The sequence below is a fragment of the Cygnus olor genome, chromosome 3, assembly GCF_009769625.2.
Source record: "Cygnus olor isolate bCygOlo1 chromosome 3, bCygOlo1.pri.v2, whole genome shotgun sequence".
NCBI classification, from domain to species: domain Eukaryota; kingdom Metazoa; phylum Chordata; class Aves; order Anseriformes; family Anatidae; genus Cygnus; species Cygnus olor.
The window spans coordinates 68,527,421-68,546,677 of NC_049171.1; the positions used below are offsets into that span (position 1 = coordinate 68,527,421).

Genomic DNA, 19,257 nt, shown 5'->3' on the forward strand with positions numbered 1-19,257 from the left:
TATGAGCAGTAGGGCAAGGAGAATTTTCATTTTTATTAGAACCGCATATACTGTTACTGATTCTCCTTCTCAAAACACCCTGACCCTAAGAGCTGACATTTATCTTATGAAGAATTATTATTTTTACAGGGTACTGCATAAATGTTTATGAATTTCAAGTATTGAACCAGATGCAAGTTCAAACATTTTATTGTTGGTCACATTCAACATCCACGTCTGCATTAACTGCCCTTGTCTGCTTCCTACCTAAAGCACAATACTGATCCCTAGTGATACGTGCTGCTCTGCAGTGGCCATGAAGAATATAATGCAAAAGAAACGAGCAGAAATTCTCTCTTGTGAAAAATGTCATATAAGCACATCTTTCCATTATTCAAATAAAATTAGTGTGCAATCACCACATAGCTGTATAATTTAACTGCATTAATATCCAACAGAAAATAAGAATTTTTTCCTTAACTAATGCCATACCTTCCTAAAACACTTTGCATGTGAACCGTTCAGTCTAATTGTGAACTATACTGTCCAAACATTTGACATGCAATCAACATCATGTGGGGGAATTTGGTAAGGGTTAGACCATCTGTGACATCTGAACCACAAAAGCATGCTGTGTTCCTGTTAACAAGGCTTGTACCTGCATATCACCCATATACAGATGTCCCTGTAGCTTGCTGACTTCTGAGATAGGTAGAGGCATATGTATCAAGTGTCTGTGACTTGGCAGCAATAAGGCTGGTAGGTGCTCCAACAGAAAAGACAAGGATATACATCACACAATGGATGTAAAAACATCCACATTTCCTTTAACAGTCTTGATATGCTACCAAATGTCGGGGGTCCACACAGTAACCAAAGGCCACGTAGCTCACACAAGGCCTGAATCTAAGGATCTTTGAACAGATTTGTGCCTGCTCCACAGGAAAATAACAATTTATTTTTTCCATTATCATTGCATTTACAATGTGTACAACTCATGCAGGGTAAGCGATCTTGCATTAGCCTGCCTGTACTGTACACAGATAGCTGTGGCAGAACAAGAAGTGTATGGTATTGAAATGCCCCCAGCCAGAGGAAGCAAACCAACCTGGGTTTTAATGGATGGAAAAAATATCATTATCAGTGAGCAAATAGGCAAGGTAGGCAAACTGTTAGCAACTTTCTTAAAAGTAGCTTACCTCAAACAACAAAAATACCCTGCTTTTTTCCTTACACATAGCTCAGCCACTTCCTAAGTTATTACTCCATCATCAGCTACTGCTCCATACCCACTACATTTCACCTATTTCCTACTGTGTGACTCAGCAGATAAAACTCATCTACTAACAGCAAAGTGTATTTGATCTTCATTTCAAAAGCCCAGCTTTCTTACATAGCTAGCTTACTATTCATCATTCACAAAACTGGACTCCCCAAATTAGTCAACATAAGGAATGTATAGCAAATACAAAGCTGTAAGTTCCTCTCAATATATGCGGAAGCCATTTTTGACATTATAGTGCAAGACAGTAACATTTTAAAAACAAAGTGTACCGAATACAAAACAATACACAAAATCAACAAGTATTATCAAATCTCCCAAGCACAAGGAGATCAGCTGAGAACAGTGGCATCTTCTACTACAAACCCCTTTGCTGTTTTCACTATCTGATGCCTCAGGACTGTGTATATTAATATGGTTTGCTATGTGTAAAACATACTTGGTATTAGTGCTGTGCCTCCAAGCTAATGCTTTAACAAGGTAAGAAGGTAGCCCTCTAGTGATTTGGGGTAGATGAATTTTTTAACATGTACTTCAAGCATTACAAGATCAATAGAAAGGCAAAATAATTCAATCCCCTGCCCCCATCCCAAAGCAATTAATCTCTAATTTCCCTGAGTAAAACCTGGGCAAGAATCAAGAGCTCCATAAATAGATTTAAGGTCACAAGAGCAGCTGTGGGAGATAGGATATCAAATGGGAACCCTAGTCCAGAGCTTCCACCAACACAAAAAGCACCCAGTCTTTGCCTGCTATGACGGGACACTGCAGTGAAATACCAGACACAGAAACAAAGCACGACAGCCGATTCTGCCTCAGACTTCCAGGGGACAGCACTTGTCAAACTGGGATTAACACTTACTACCTAAGACAGCCCTGACCCTCACTTGAGTTAACAGAGATCTGCTCAAATTGATAATCTGTATCAGCAATAAATAAAAGTTTACCATGAAAGCAAAAGAGGAAGAATCATTCAGGTACTGTGGTTACCTCATCTTTGCCGCTGCCTTCAGGGAGACAGATGTGAACAACACGTAGACCAACCTGCCAAAAGAAAACATGACAATTATCAAATGCAGGTAAGCTCATAAGTGATAGCAAGCATGTTGTCTAAAGCCTACCTCCTCAGCAAAGTTCTTGTTTATTTCTTGAACCAAAGGATCATTACGTGCCTTGGGGAACAAAAGAGAAAATAACTTTTAAAATAATAAATTTACATTTTAAAAATGTCAGTGCACTAATACACCGCTGTATGCAAGAAACATAGTGAGGATGCCTGTGTCCACTAGTGTTAAAAAAACAATAAACAAGCAGTTCTAAGAAACAAGCAGGTGACCATTCAACAAATGTATTTTGGTTTGACTAGCGTAAGTGTGTGCTGAGATTAGCATGGCTTTTATAGATAAGACTAGCCATTTCTGTAACATAAGTTTACCATTTGAGAAAGGTGCCAGCCTGTATCTGGAAATACCATTCTCCATCCAGCCATCTAACAAGGAAGAAATTGGCAACAGCAATGCTAGCGTTTTCTGCATTATCTGCCTGCCCCCCTCCCCCCATATTACCAAACAACACTGGTTTGCCTCACCACCAAAACCAACGCAACTCATTACCACCACACATTACAGTGAGCTCTGTCATATGGAAGAAGTTATCAGCTCCTTCCAGCTGCCATCAGACACCTGCTCCAGGCCAGAAACATCTCCTAGGCAGATTTACCTGGGAGAAGCTCCATCTCACCTGGCATTCCTCCTGCCCTGAGGTCTCCACTACTATTTGCATCATATCTATCACAATATTTCCTTTTTATTTTTTGGCTTACTACTTAATCTTGAATTTTAGGAGACTTTTCAATTTTCATATATTGCAACCATAAAACAGAATTCAATATCCGGAACTATAAACCTCCTATCAGCAGGACACCAAGACTTCCACCTCTGAAAATATCAGGGGCTTTATAACAAATAAAAAAGCTTCTTCTCACAAATATATGATTATGTATAAAACCTGTTTTCCAATCCAGACAACAGGACAGAAATAAACTGTTATGAAAGGGTTCATTACAATTTAGTGTATACATTCTATGTAGCTTCCCCCGTGTGAATGATTTCTCATTGGAGACATTTGTTTAGTGGATAGCCTCCGACACTGGCTTCATCTGTGAGTAGTGTCACCCAAAATGATTTTGGTTCAAGCCCGTAACAATTCACTGACCCGTTAACCCCCTAAAAAGCTAACAATGAAAAAAACCCACAGGATTTAAAATGGACACTGAGATCCTCCGTCTCCCACCCTGAGTCCAGCACTGCCTGTATCCCCAGCGTGGCACTGACACTCCTCTTCCGCTCCCCAAATCTGGCACTTGGGTGTGAGAGGCATCGCAAAGACTGCTGCATTGAGAACGTGAGTGAAACCAACACTGACGTAGGGGAAGGAGAGATGGCGTTAAGGACAGCTCAGCAGCTGCTCCCGTATGCCATGAAATGTGGAATTGTAATTCCTATGCTGACGCCTTGCTAACAGGACTGTTAACATGAGGTTTAATTGGTTTTCAGCCACCAGCAGCATGATACCATCCCCTGGTGAGAGCTCACCTCCTGCCGGTGCAGCAGTCCCTGCACTGACCCAGCGCCACCACAACCCGCAGGGAGCATGGCCAGGCCTGACGACGCAGGCCAGCAGGGCAACGGCTCCAGAGCTGAACAGGATCCTGATGCTAGATATTCATTTTCAGCTTAAATATAATTAAACAGCGGCCATCAGGGATTGTTTTGCTGTTGGGCAGCTCCATTTCAGGTTCAACATGGATTAGAAGCAGCACAGGTACCAATCACGAAATGAACTCAGGCTCAGGTGGCCGGAGGGGAAACGCAGGCAGCTAGAGCCATTTCCAGAGCAGGCTCAGCCTGAAACTCCACGTTCCCAGCACTGCTGCAGAGGTGCTGCCACGCTGTGCCAGTTGCTGCCAGCTATGAACAGCTGGATGAAGAGATGATTTCCCTCTGCTCGTCTGGCTGCAACGTGTCACTTGGAGAGCAGCACGAACCTCAGGGCTCTGTCCGTGTTACCCAGCAGAGCAGAGCACCATGAGAACATGAATAGACTAAAGTCCTCTTTGTACCAGCAAATACGTATGTACAAGGAATTCTACTTCAGCCCTCGCTACCAGGCTAGAGCTAGAGTGACACACAGCTGAAAAACATCAGCTGGGTGAATTTTATCCAGAAGGATCAAGCCACATGTTCTGCAGCCCTCTCATAATGCAAATCAGGTGGGGTAAACGGGGACACCACAGGGATATTTGCTTAGAGCACAAATGTGATCCAAACCAAAACACTGATGTAGACACATCCTAAGTCATATTATAAATGAGCCAGAACCTCCCCCTTCCTCACACAACGCCCCTGACAACAGGCCACCACTTTTTTGTCAGCCCTTAAACTTACGGCCTTACAGAGGGCTGTTTGAAAAGAGTAACCACTGTTACCTGGGGAGGGTAAGAGATGGGAGAAAGCCTGCTCACTCAGCCTCTCTAGAAGACCTACTAAAATAAAGTTGGTTCATCATCTCTTAGATTCATTGTTACTATTTCAAAAATATTTATAGTTGGGTTTTAAAACTAAAACCCACTAAGTCAAAGACGCAGCATGCGCTGCTTCAGAGCCACCAAGACCACCCTAGAAAGCAGGACAAGGATGCTTCTGCCTGCACAGGTCTGGGTCCCGCTCTGAACAGCCAACAGCCCAGCTTCTGGGCCCCTAAGTCTTCAGAAATCTGAAGGGGAACATGTTTCCATTCTGCAGAGAAAGCAACCCTCCTCCAGGAGTTTGCTTATTTCAAAGACAGCAGTTCTACTAGGGTAAGAAAGAAGGCTCTTCACAGGCTACCAACACAACAGTTCTCAATTAGTAAGAGAGCACTCCACCTGAGGAAGCACTACTCCTTTTGAAAGATGCTAGCAGTATTTTAGGGCATGTATTGCATAAAGGCCCTTTTGAGCTGCCTGGGACTTTTCAGGGTGGCTCTTTCCCCAGGACAGCATAACGCAGTCGCACATCAGAGCTGCCCAGAGGTAACCAGGCTGGCAGGAAGAAGCTGGTTTTTCCTCTGCCCTGGCAGAGTTATTTTGGGGGAGGACAGTGAAGAGAGGCCCGGGTTTTCAGGCCTATCAACACGATATTCAGGACTGCAACAAAAGCTTCAAGCTAAACAGAGGCTGAGAAAAACTGCTTTGACTTTAGCTCCATTATATGAATCGACTTAGACAATCCGAGAAAAGGCAATCTGCACTTGCCATGGGGAAGGTGTTAGCAAAAGGAAGGATAAAATAATTTCCTTCTCCCTAACAACCACTTTGCTGCCACCTGAGGCTTGTTGGGCCTGTTTCAGGCCTGGTGAAGGGCTTATGAGCCAGAAAACTCCGAGAATCCTCCCTCAGTCTTTAAGCAGATGGGGTGACCTGCTCCTATTGTTTTGCTTGAAAAGGAGTTGCTTTCTCCATCATATGCTCCTGAAGTTTCAAACAAGAAACGACACTGAATGCAATCTCTCATGTTTTACCTGGATGATGGCAAGCGTTGGCTCAAGCCGAGGGTTTTCTCTCTTAAGAGAGGCCAAGGATTTTCTTGCATTCTCAGTGATCTTGCTGCAACGAAATAACAGCAGAGGCAAATTTTTAGCAAAAAGTAAAAAACAAGAAACTGTCCTTACATGAGTCAGCTGAAATCCACATTAGTTAGCAATACAGAATAAATGCTTCGGCACACACATTTTTAATTACCAAAATGACTTGTACGCTGCGAAGGGTGGTGTTTAGCAGCCAGGTAGAGAAAACCTGAACAGCCCGGGATGCCTTTGTTTTACAGCTGCGTGCATCAGTGCTCCAACATGCCCCAACCTTTATAGCCATGCTGTGTCACTGCTTCGTGAGAAGGCTTGCCTGGCCCCACGGCAGGGAGATGCCACCAAACCACCACCCCGGGGCCAGGTGGGTCCACGGCCCGAGAAGGAAGCAGAGCTTCAGCGCTGAGGCTCCTTTGCACCTCGGGTTGCTACAGCTCCCCAGGCATCACCAGCGGTAAATCTGCTGCTTTCTGGATGCTGTTCAGAGCTGCGGGCAGCAGGGAGACAGAGGAGCTCTGTTTGCTTCTCTGTTTTCTTGGAAAAACCGGCAGAAGCAGCGACCAGGCACCGGGAAGCCCTGCTGGAAAATTTTCTGGGGGAATTGCCGGCGGCTCTCTGCTACCTTCCGCACGTACACAGCGGGGATGCTGCGGCGAGCGGGAGACCCCCGCTCCCATTTATCCCCCCCCCCCCCCCAGCAAGCAAAATACAGCCTAGAGAAGCATTTTAGGGCCGGACATCCCCTTCGCAGAACCCAGCACGGCATCCCGGATGGGGTTTGCTGGCCACATGGCCGGGGAGGGCTCGCAACGTCTCTCGCAAGCTCTCCCCGCGGGCCACCCCCGGCCCCCCCAAGCCGACCCCCCGCAGGCAGAGCCTACCCCCGGCCCCCCCAAGCCGACCCCTCGCAGGCAGAGCCCCCCAACCCCATTCCCCCCCCTACCCCATCCCCCCTTTCCGTCCCCTTCCTCCTCCCACCCCCCGCGGTTGCATCAGCCGGCAGCGCCGCCCCCCGCTCACCGCGCCGCCCGCGGCACGCTCAGCCCCCGCCGCGGGGCCCCGGGCAGTGCCGGCGGCAGGCGGCCCCGCAGCGCTGCGAGCCTCATCCTCAGCCTCCGCAGGGCTGAAAGGCGGCGAAGCCGGGGCGGGGAGCGGGGCAGGGCTCGTCCGAGCACCGCCCTCCCCCCTGCCCCGCTCTCCGCCCCGGCGGAGCCCCCATTGCTTCCGTCCTCCCCCCCCCCCCCCCCCCCAGGAAAGAAGAGGGCCGCAGCGTTTTGGAGTACTCGACGTTTATTAAAAATATATGAAATGGTCCCTGGGAGACACGCTACGCGCTGGTACAACTCCCTTTTCTTTAATAATTTTTTTTTCTCTTTTGTTCCAGCTCCACCGATGGCGTTGAGGTGCGGTTTCAACGGATCTAGAGCGTGCGGGGGGTCAAGCAGAGATTTGACTCCTGTTCGTATTTACAATACTTTACAAGCGATATTAAATAAATACGGGCTCCACTACATCTCGGCGGCGTAACTATGTACATTATTCCTCAGCCGGCGGGCCTGTCACGAGCGTCGCTGCGGCTGGCGCACGCGTTGGTAAGCACCACGACCAGCCAACCCTCGCCGTAAAACTTCCTAGCCGATGCAAGACACGTGTGGTAAATAATTTAAAATCCGTTCTAACGAGTTCAAGTCCTTAAATCACAACCTGCAAGTAATTAGCTGTATGTTGATAACCTCGGTTTTTCCTCATTGTAACCAGTGGTGGAAATAGTCAGCAGTTCTGGAAGTGCAATGCTTGGTAACTGAGGGGAGTGATACGTGGTTAGTGAAAATCGTACTTCGACTCCTTTATTTAATGATATGTTTAACTCAGCACTGGCTTTATCTGCGTAATCTGAAGAACTTCAGCACCAAAAAACAATGGTCACTCAGATGGTCAATGTAGACATATTTAGGCTTTCCTATCAGAACAATGTTTTCAAGTAACAGAATCCAAAGCTGTGCAATGAAGATGACGAAAAGGAGTAAACGTGCATCATACCAGAAAGTTTGTTTGTGTTGTAAATGGGAGCATTTACTCTGCACATCATTTGCGAAAGAATGGAATGTATTCTCATTTTTAACCTACTTGTATTGTACACAAATTGAATGAAATTCAGCGCTGGCTGGTTTAGAAAATGCCTCTTTCACCCCACTCAGTCAGGAAGGATCGCTTCCTACGATGGAGATGCCTCCCCTGGGGAAGACAGCTTGTAACTCAACCAGCAGTATTGCTGAAACACCCTGTGGCTCAAACATGCCACGTGATGAATGTTTCACCCCAGCATCCAGCCAAGTCCCGTTCTCTCTCAGGGTTACTGATTTTGGGACCTGACCAAACAACCTGCAGGCCACTGCATGTAAATGAAGCTTGGGAAATCCACACGCAGTGGCTTTCCAGTGCTGGGCTCTGAGCTACAAGCTACTCAGATTTTGCCTGCATGTCACAAACACTGCAAACGCTGGAGGTACAAAGCCAGCACTCTGTCTGGTCATCTCCACAAGCAACGGAGCTTCTCTTCTACTGCCCAAAACATCCTCCACACAAGGATGGTGTCACATTGACAGATTCACATAAAAAGCTGCCACAGCCTGTCCTCTGCCTACTACGCAGAAATAGAAAGTAGAAAAGGCTTCAGATGCAGCTATCATCTGGCATTGCTCATAGGCACTGGGACTAGATTTTGTTTAAAACAAGTCTGTTCTAAAGTAAGATAGGATATTTGGTGTCACATGCATTGGTCCTGTACACTTGGAATTTTTCTGTCAAAAAGTAACATGAGACAAGTTCGTGCAATTGCACGTGGCATGTTGGTGTAGTTACCAGAACTGTGCTCAGAAATCCGCACCCTCATAGGAGCAGCCGCTCAGCCAACTGCTGCCACATGCAACCAGAGTAATCGCGTGGATATTTTGGACACAGAACTGGTCACAACTCGAAAGTCCAAATACTAAGGTTTCCACATGGTAACATGGCTTAACAATCAAATGGTATCATACCTGGATAGACAGTATGAATCAAGGGGTATCACACCTAACAAGAAACTCAGCCGACGAGAAGAAAGGGAAGAGATGCAGAGGTTAAATATGAGATCTGAAGTCCACCTGCATTATGGAGTGAGACAGCAGACAGTGCACATGTGGCCTTTTAACTTCCAGGATTCTAAACCATAAAAAAAAAAGATACATTTCACATCTATTTACAATATTACTGTGATACAATGCCTGATGGTGTAATATTACAGAACTACATAATGCCAGTACTGATTGTCCTAGTATATACTCTTCATGTACAGCTAGAAATCGCCGGAAGCATCAAGCAAAGCTACTTGAACTAAGACACTGAAACTTTTCCCTTAAAGACTGGACAATATTCTGCTGGTTAGGAGATGGTACTCTCCACAGGTAGTCGTTCAGTTTGTCTGAATCGCTGTATGCAGTCAGATACGGGGTAAGCGCATGCTTGCTGCTGGTGGACTTTGCAGGAGTACAAGACACAGTTTTGCTGCAGAGTGTTTCAGAAGGAACAGCGTCCGTGTTGTGCAATTTGGGATCCAGTTTCCTTGTTTGGTTCTGAGAAGTTTCCAGGTCAGATCCCTCATCTTCAGACTTTATTTCTACATAGTCATCATCATCTCCTTCCCTTTCTTCAGTGTCTTTGAAGTTAGAAAAATAGTTCTGAGTGGCCATCTGTGCAGTCAGAGGGGAGGTCCTGTTTACTCTCAGGACCTTTTGAGAATCCTGCAGAATCATATCAGAATAGTTTTCAGGGATCTGCTTTCTTGTATCAAGCCCTGTACATGCTGAAGCAATGCCCAGCGTTTGATGGCTGTTGAATCGGAAGTTCCTATTCGAATGAAACTTTTTCTTGTCTGTTTCATTAGGATATACAATGGATTCTCCAGACCTATTGACGACGATTGAGGAAGACGACTGTGACCTGCTGTATGCCTGTGGTTTCATATTGCTTACTCTTCTCCCAAGGGAGTTATAGATGTGATCTTGATGTAAATTTTCTTTGTTAGGTTGGCTTATAATTGTGCTCCACCTCTGCGCTGGGACATGCAAACGGTTAGAAATCTGAAGGGAAGGCACCGAGCAAGCTGACGGCAACTGCCTTGAATTGCTTTTTGTACCAGCTTCTGCATATGAGCCCTTGGACTTTGGGTCTTGGGACTCAGGCCACGGAGAAAAGTCAGCCAGCTCGCCGTTGCTGTATGTAGAATGCAAGAGCCAATCCTCTGCTCTTGGGCATTCACTGGCAGCCTGGGAACGGGGAGGAGACGCAGCCACGGGAGTGGAAAACCTCACGGCTGATGGCTCCTGAGGGCTGGCCCAGACTTCCTTTTGGACCTTAGGTGAACTGTCTCTGAAGACAATCTGGTCATAGAGCTGGGAATACTCGGCTATTCTGGCACCTAGAGAAGAGAGAGATTTAACATATGAGACAAACAACCCATTCAAATGTGTTGCATGTAAATTTAAAAATCCCAAAATGCTTTGTAGTGGTCAAGAGAAAAGTGTACAGCTGTGTCAGTGTCTTCAGCCTCACAGTCAACAAAGTAGCATGAAATAATGAAGATAATGAAGGCTAGAAGAGCCACACTGCCTCACTGGCATGTTTGCATTGTCTTCAATGCATTTCATTGCATTTCAGTAAATTGCATTGGAAAAAAAAAAAAAAAGCCTAACGTGTTGCAACAGCAAGCAGTCAATGAATCACAAATTGCAGAACACAACAAGAGCAATATAATCACCAGTTACAGAAGAAAATAAAAAAAATATATATAAGAAGTTACTATTAAATCTGAAACTGTTTAAGCCTCCAGTATTTGCAAGTCACCAGACTGCTAGTTTTTCTTCTTGAAAGACAATGATTTCGCCCCTCTAAATGTGAATCCTACTGGTGTGACACAGGCATAACTGTACTGCCCTGTGAAGGGAAAGAGCCTAGAGGAGCTGCTGCCTGCAGGTCTGCTTGTTTATCCAGCGGTTTTGTTTGATCAGACCATTGCTAACATACCTGTGATTGCAGCCAGTTCACTAGCTTGAAGATTGCCTTCTAAATAAAACCTGTCTAGCTAAATGCAGAAAAGCATGTGAGAAAGCATGAAATAACACAATTTACATCTATTTTCCATGTCGTTTTTACACTGGAAAAAGACAGGAATGGCTAATGATATGCTTGATCGCTGTTCTTCCTCTCCCTCCTCACCCCACAAGAGCCTGAGAGCTGCAAGAGAGTCAGCAAACAAGGCACAAGAGCACGCTTGTAGAGAGCTTTCTGTTGGATGGGACTAACCTAGTTTTCAGGCCAGCATCCTAAGCAGCTGGATAAGCTGCAGCAACTACCTGCAGTTCTCTAAGACCTGTCCTGCTTGGCCAGACACAGCCTCTGCTCTTGAACGGGGTTGTATTTTCATATGTGGCTTTCCTGAGACAGGGAGACTCCTTTTAAAAAGCCAAGGAGGCACTAACCACTGCCTGGGAAGAGAAAAGGGGACAGACTAACATCCTGTGGAAAGGCTGGAAGCGGGAGAAAGGATTATGTGTCTGAAAGACGCCAGAGGGAGCAGATTCACAGCTGCTTTCAAGCCATACCAGTGCAAGGAAATGCACCGCTGGGCTTCTCAAGAGAAAATGATGAAACCAATGATACCTTACAGGGGGAAACGGTTAGCTAGAAAATAGTCAAAGGCCTTTCAAGAACCTCTGAAGTTTGGTTCAATACTGCACTTTGGGATACTTATTCAAATAGTGTACATCTTTGAATATGCCCCACTGCTTAATTCATGAACAATTCTGCCACCATGACATGATGTTTGGTGCTCTTAACATTTACTACATGTCCCATACAAAAGTACTGCAGGTGGCACAGCAGGATGCAAGGAAACAGTTCCAATTATATACTGTTTGTTTCATGACAAAATGGAAAAGAACATTCTGAAATGGCCTAGTGAATAAGATATTTAGGGGCTTTTATAAATACCACTGGGAGGCAAGAATGACACTCTAGTGTGCGGAGTCTGCTGGCTCCATGGCTCCAATTTGTTTTGATTGAATATGGACAAAAATAGTTCCAAAGTTGTTGCATACCCATGACTTTGCACATTTATTAGAAAGACAACTAGCTCTATCTTATCTGACCCCACTCCTTATGCTTGTCAAGTGTGATGTGGATGGTACCTTAGCAAAACTACATGACTCATGAAGGTGAACCTATATACATTTTTAATCAAAATCTGAAGATCACACTATTAAAGGAAATAACTGCTTTTCTGTAAAGAGGCCAGTGGTGCTTCAGGCAGGATTTCTATTTATGGCCTAAGCTGAATTGATCTTTCCTGACACTATCCCAGGATTTCTTACCAATTTTATCAAGTAATGGCAAGCATTTGCTGAGATACAAAGGACTATTCATGTCAGAAACAGTCACAGAAAACTCCTTTCACTGGTAACACCAAAAATGCAATACAGATATTCAACGTGGAGAAAATTCATAATTTTCCAACTGCATACACAAATTTCACAGAAAGTTACTAAAGAAATAAATCTGTATAGGAATATTTTTAACATACCAATGGCAGGACCACCTTGTTTCTTCTCCTCCAGAATAGCAGCAAGATCTTTGTGTTTCAGCTTCTGTTGTCTGCTAGCTGGCTGTTCCTGCTCTGGACTTTTAACTTTCAAAAGCTGGTTAGCCTTCTTAATTTTCTGACTGTATTGCCTAGCCATCATAAAAACTCTGTTTTTTGTTTTATCCATGATAGCCATGTCATTTTCCATGCCCTCTGTATGCGCATTGGACAGAATACTATTGGCAGATTCATATGGGCTATCTACAAAAGGCATCTCACTGGAGAAGGAAGATCTGTTCAGACTTGCTAAAGAGGTCTCCTTGCATGCTGTAGTGTCTTCAAGTTTGAGACTGGCCTCGCTTAAGGTGGCAGCCCTGGGCTTCACAGTTTTAGGGAAAATTGGAGTTCCTGGCAGAGAGAGAGTAGACAGTGAGTACTCTACATCTTTACTCAGTTCAGGTGTACTACCAGCATGCAGCCTTTCCTGCATATCATCTTTACAAACAGGAAAGGCTGCAAGAAGTCGGTCTCTTGTCTTTTCCTGATTCTTCTTGATGTAATTCTCCAGGTCATTCCAGATTTCATCTACTTCCTCTGAGAGTTTATCTGCTGCAGACTTATGGGACAATGAATCGGAGTTGGAAGAGCTGTCTACTAAGCTCAAATAGTCATTGTCGACAGGAACACGGTGGTAAGGACTCTCATCTTCACTGAACTGGAGGCTCTCCTCAGAAACGAACTGCTGCAGATTGTCAGAGCATGCCAAGTCTTTTTCCAGGCCCAGAAAACTCCGCCTTTTAGAACATTTTAAGGGGTCACACTTAAAATTCAATAGCGGTGTTTCTGGAAGTGCTATGGTGTCATAGATGTTATCTTCAACAATTCTGAGTTCATCCAAACTTGAAGTAGGTGCTTCTCGACTGAGTAGTATCTCATCCCTGCTAGCATGAAGGGAGGCCCTGTTTTGATTTGTTATCCGCTTTTTGGTGGGTGAATCTAAGCTGCTTTTGTTTTCAGCCTCATAGAGAGAGTCTCTAGCAGATCTCTGGGGACCATGGTGTGTTTCCTCCCTTCTTGTCAGACCCATCAGCTTTAAGTCTTCATAGCTGATATTGTCATAAACGTGTTCAATATCATCAATGGTCAGCTCCTCTGAAGATTCGGGATATGCATTCATACTGCTCACCTCTGTTCTCTTTACATCCCTTCGAGAACTGCGCTCACTGATTTTATACCTTGTGCTGGTTGTGTTACTTTCACCAGCGCTACTGGCCCGCCTAACAATTTTGTGACGACTGGAGCTGGTAGTTTCATTCTGATGCATTATCCCCAAGTGCCAGCTGCATGGCCGACCAGAAGGACCCCTCCTTTCTCCACCAACAGCTGGACTAGTGTTGGATGTAGACACCGATGGTACAAACATCTGATAATCGTCTTCATCGTCTTCATTCTCGTAAGGTGGACGCCGGCTGGGAAACAATGCCTGCCTAATTTGATGGTCAGTCCAGATGTTTCTCACAGAGGTAGTTCCCCCCAGGATATTCATGATCAGCGAGTTGTTCTGGGGTGTGCTGAATTGTCTAGGCAACTGTGACTGTCTAGTTGAGCAGGAAAATGGAAGATCAGCACTCAGTTGGGTTGACTCTTCATCTGAAGGGTCTTTGGAGCTCTGTGGAGATTTGAAATATGCAATATGAATGAATATGTTAGCCTATTCCCTGCAATAATACAGAGATTCCCTCCGTTCATAGGACTGCCATAGTACCAGGGTGTCCTGCAGCATGAATTCAGGTGGAGATGGGTAGGGCAAGCAGGCTCCTTGCTAGAGAGCCAGGGAACCACGGTAGCAATGCCAGACTACTTTGCCTCCTAATCCTTATCCTGGCTCAGAGTTCACTGTTGGCATTTAATATTGCCTTACTTCAAATACAAGACACTGGGACATGCTAAAGCATAAGTAGTTAAAGGCAAATTTATTTGGCAGGGGTTAGATTAAACCTTTTACGCTAACTCTGCAGTTTCACAATTAGATAAAGTTAGTCTGACTCTGGGCTTGTGCCAAAAGTTCAGTTCTCCTCCCTTTCCCATTACCTATAACCCTAGCAGAAAGGTATGTTATGCTCTCTAGCATATGCCATTGAAAATTTTTCAATTTCTTTTTGGAGTGAATTTTCATCCAGCTCAGCTAGCAGATCTAATTTACAGCAAGGTCACATCCCTGCTAATGCTAACATGAAGGATGGTGTAGGTGTACCTGGGGGAGACAGAAGATTACTTCTTTTGGCTTAAGCTAATGCTGACTGTTTGATTTTTTTTTCCTGCCCCTGCAAGAATTCTCTTTGGAGTCCACACAGATGAATATTAATAAATGAAAAGCACAACATCACTTACCTATCTACCCAGAAAAAAACCCGCAGATTTATTTGACATATCTATGATGCATAGCAAAACAGAAGTAAAAAAAATATATATATATACCTGCATTTCACACTTGTTGAGATTAACACTTCTCCGTTTTTCAACATTTTCAGCAGCTTGACTATTAAGTCTTTTCCTTCCTCCTTTTGATTTCTGTAGTGAATTCTGTTGCATTCCCTGTGATTTAAAAGAAGGGAGCAAAGGAGGGCTATTAAAATCCAGTGCTTTGTACAGCTTTATTCAGAATAATCACTAAGCAGCTAGAACATCAGAGCCAGGTCAGGTATCCATAGCTGAAGGATGCAATGCTCATGAGTACACAGAAATATTTCAGAGTCTAGAAAACTTTCTTTTCAATAACTAGTTAAATGAAGTTAATTTGCACAGCTTGCCAAAAGAGGATGAAAGCAGATTGTGTGTACAATAACACGGGTGTAGAATTCACATGAATTGGACTAGGAAAAGGGAAATAAAATATTTATAAAAATAAAAATCTTTGTAAGGAGAATAAGTTGCAAATACTTGTAACACATTCATGCCTCCTTGCAGTTTTACAGATACTTTTAATCCCTCTTCCATCCTCCCCAGGACAAAAGGATTTTTTTTCCCTCTTTTTCCTACCTGTTCAGCTTCTTCTTCATCATCAGCATCAATCTGTTCCACAGCAGAAGTCTGGAGATTTTCATCCTGATCGCTGCTGTAGGCTGGCTCAATGGACTCTTGAAATTGGCTCTCTAGCCCACTGGGTTCCAATGAAACCTTTTTCCTAGAATTCAGCAGGGTTTCATTTGATCCTAGTTTGGTGGCTTGAGATAATAGGGCTCCTTCTATACCAATCCGCTGAAAAAAAAACGTATTGATTAAGAGTCTATATATTTTAATATGACTCTTATATTGTACTTAATGACAATGTTTTAGCTACATTCAGTTTGCTACACTGAAATGGGATGCACATGCAAAGAATTAAAACAATTGATATTTTTCCATAGAATGTTAGGAACGGAAAAAAATACATAAAAAAAACCAATAATATAATGATGGACTTCAGTTTTATGGCATCCCAGTGAAGTCATATCTAATGTACCCTGTTAATAAATCTTCCACGCATTCCCTCTCTCCTAAGTTCTGTCCCAAATAAGCCTAGGACCTGGAATTCAACAAGAGACTTTCAAACTGCACTGGAACTTCATAACAAATTCTTACAAAAAATGTATATATGAAAAACACTCATTTCCATCTGTTCAAGCTGTATTGACTCTGTTCAAATGTTATGATTTATATATAGCATAGATATCATATCAGAATAAGCTCAACATCTTTTTTTCATTTAATAAATACAGGGACAATGTCCTGCAAAGAACTTACACTATCTTTACACACAGCACTTCTGTGATTATAGTGATATTTACAAGTACCCTTAATAACATTAGCATTTGATTGGGCTATACTATAAAGTACAAGAATTTATGTATCGATACAATTTTTGGCTTCTAGATATTCCTGAAATACCTAGCTGTATTCCTGTTTCTTTTATTCCAATAATCTTATTGGAATGGTTTTGTTTCTTTCTTAAAATGAACATAACCAAGAAGATGTGGATTCTACGGCAAATATATTCCTCTAAGTTACCTCTAAGTTATATGCTACTTGAATGTGCTAAAACAAGAAATGGCTTACCTTCTGCATATCTGGACTTATATCTGAAAACAGAAATATAACACTTCATCATAAGTGCATAATCAAACTGGTGTCAGTCTATGTCACTGGCTTAACGCTACACTAATACCCCAATTATGAATTCACAAAAAGGGATAAAATGCAACAGCAATATTCACTCGAAGGTCTCTGATAAAACAGAGACAACAGCAGTTTTATTATGACAGTTCCACCTCAGGTCCTAATATCACAACAAAGATCCAATATGAACAACTACTCATAGTGTCTGACTCCTGGTATTCAATTACCAGTTGCCAAGACACTTATGGGACCAGAACCCACGCGTGGAAAAGCAAACATTACATTTCAACACTAACATTTTGTTTTCTTTGCCCACTTTCCCCCTCTCCCCTCCCAAAGGTGTATTTGAGGAAAGTTACAGGACAAAAGGATCCATTTTTACTTGTTCTACAAAATACAGAAACACTGGGTCAGCAATCAGTAGAGGAAGTAGCTTACCATTTGACTTCAAAACTTTATGGACTCTCGATGAGGGTTCTGAAAAAGACAACAACATGTTTAAGCACTCCAGCATCCCAAAGAAAGTTATGGGTATCTTTTTATAACATGGATACCAAAATTTAATCTTCTGGGCCCATGCAAGAAAGGCAGATTTTCTGATCTGAATCACTTAGCTAACTCACACTCTTGGAAAAAAAAGGATACATTGCAATGTGAAACCTACAGCTGTTACCAAAGTACTTACATGTTCCTAATGCTATAGCACCTGCTTTCCACACATGTAAAGTTTAAAGTAAATAATCCACACATGTAAAGTTTAAAGCTGTGTTAAGATTCCTGCTTTTTAAAGACTTAGTCCTCATCTATGCTATTGCTCTAAATTGCTGGAGATTTCCTACATTCAAGTTAGAAATATGTCTGAGGTACAGAGAAATACGTATGAGGCACTTTAAGCAGTGCTTTGAAAGTGTAAGTAGCCAAATGTTCCACAGAATTTCATTCAATCAGTATTTTGAATTATTCCTTTTATAGGCAAAACAACATCCATGGAATTTTTTACCTCAGAAACAAAGGAAGATGCCTGAGAAGTAATTAAAAGTTGTTTTTTGGACACAGGTGGTGCTATACAATACATCACTACATCAGTACTCTCATGAACCTTGTTTAAGTCATTCCCAATACGCAATATTACACATTCCAAGTTGGAAAGGTCTTTAAGCAGTTGATCACAGTGACTGCAATATGAAGTCACCCAACTACACAGACATGTGTAATGGCTTCAAGAGAAAATTAACAGTAATTATGGATGTATGTTTGAACTAGGAGAAAGAAAAGCACAAGTCAACATAACCATCTCTCAAATCTTGATTATGTGTAAGGCAGACATTACAGTAAGTAAAGTTAGTAATTATATTTTGAATTAACAAGCCTATTATGATCAGGATGGAACCACTTCTGAGACAGTAACTACTCAGGGGTGAGGGCAAGAAAGGTCAGACAAATAATGTGACTGACTTTCCAGCATAAGTGTTCTTCTGTCCATTAGAAAGTATCACTTGTTCTTTATGCATCCACCCTTAGGAATGTATGTATTCATGAAATGAAATGCAAGTGATGGATAAAAAAATAAATCACACAAGCAACAAATGCTTAATAAGATCTTCCACTTGTATATCAGAGTTACTGTGCTCTGTAAAATCTCAGTGCAAGCTAAAGACCAATTCCTGTGCCCAGTCTCAAACAACGCTAAATAAACCCTGCTTGCCTTTCTTCATCATATTTATGGTAAACGAGTTCATTCACCTGATTTCCTTCTCACTCTTTGTTGAGTAGTGCTTTCTTTAGGCTGGTATGATAATTTCATTTCTCCCTCGGGGCTATAATGAAACCCTGGGTGATCTGTGGAATAAGCAGAGGTAAAAGAGTGTTACTTCACACGTCTCAGCAGCTCTTTGGAGGCAGTGCCATCTTCCCTTTGTGATTCACCCAATGGCACTTCATCAGAGCCTGAAGCAAAACAAGTGAGGTATTCAACTTAATCATCTAGCCATAAAAATATTTTACCCGTTTAGTTGTGCCTTGCTCCAGATTGCTAACCCAGCAACACTGATGGCATGGGCATCGTGTTTAATTGTTTGCCAGTGTCTCAGTCTAAGCCTTCCTGACCCATTCTCAACAAGAATAACTACATAAATAAATGACAATTCTGCTTTACTCCAAGACTTCCTCAGCATTTACACCTAAGACTGTTGTTCTCATTTCCCTACGCTGCCAGGGATCACTGGCAACATGAAGAGCTAACACATCTTGCACCAGGAGAGGCAGCAAACAAGAGATGCAACAGAAAGGACAGCACAGATGGGGCCAGATTCAGGACACAAGGCAGCAGCAGCATGTGTGCTCCCTAAACCTGGCTCCTGGGACAGGCCGGGTAAATAAACTTTTCAGTCAAACCAATGGAAAGCACAAGCCTGCTGAGTTCCAGCATGAAGTTTTCTTGGCGCTGTACCACGGGTGCATTTGGTTTCTGCCATAGCCACAAGTCCAGCTGTTGTACTGCCTGGGGGACAGAGAACAGCCAGCCATACTGCTTCTGCAGAGTGCTGGGCTCCCTTGCTGGGCTTCCAGGTAGTCTGCACAGTGCAATAAACGGCTGGCAGCT

The 19,257-nt window shown here is 43.4% G+C and overlaps 2 protein-coding genes across 10 annotated transcripts in view; both read right to left on the reverse strand.

Annotated features, from left to right (window-relative positions):
• Positions 1-7,066, reverse strand: part of MTHFD1L (methylenetetrahydrofolate dehydrogenase (NADP+ dependent) 1 like) — a 149,209-nt gene extending 142,143 nt beyond the window's left edge. The window contains exons 1-4 of one of the 2 annotated variants that reach the window (XM_040550572.1): positions 6,905-7,066; positions 5,822-5,906; positions 2,383-2,433; positions 2,252-2,305 (exon numbers count right to left, since the gene is read on the reverse strand). In XM_040550572.1, the coding sequence (XP_040406506.1) occupies positions 2,252-2,305; positions 2,383-2,433; positions 5,822-5,906; positions 6,905-6,990 (276 nt within the window). In that variant the 5' untranslated portion in view covers positions 6,991-7,066. Of the gene's footprint in view, positions 1-2,251; positions 2,306-2,382; positions 2,434-5,821; positions 5,907-6,041; positions 6,371-6,904 lie in introns of those variants that run through there. The other variant, XM_040550573.1, reaches the window with a different exon arrangement.
• Positions 7,067-7,141: 75 nt separating this feature from the next.
• The window catches only part of PLEKHG1 (pleckstrin homology and RhoGEF domain containing G1), a 143,175-nt gene continuing 131,059 nt past the window's right edge, over positions 7,142-19,257 (reverse strand). For all 8 annotated transcript variants that reach the window (XM_040550568.1, XM_040550567.1, XM_040550566.1 and 5 more), the window contains 7 exons: positions 18,399-18,494; positions 17,094-17,132; positions 16,596-16,618; positions 15,540-15,758; positions 14,979-15,095; positions 12,501-14,169; positions 7,142-10,340 (listed from right to left, as the gene is read on the reverse strand). In XM_040550568.1, coding sequence (XP_040406502.1) covers positions 9,238-10,340; positions 12,501-14,169; positions 14,979-15,095; positions 15,540-15,758; positions 16,596-16,618; positions 17,094-17,132; positions 18,399-18,494 — 3,266 coding nt within the window. In that variant the 3' untranslated portion in view covers positions 7,142-9,237. The remainder of the gene's footprint in view (positions 10,341-12,500; positions 14,170-14,978; positions 15,096-15,539; positions 15,759-16,595; positions 16,619-17,093; positions 17,133-18,398; positions 18,495-19,257) is intronic.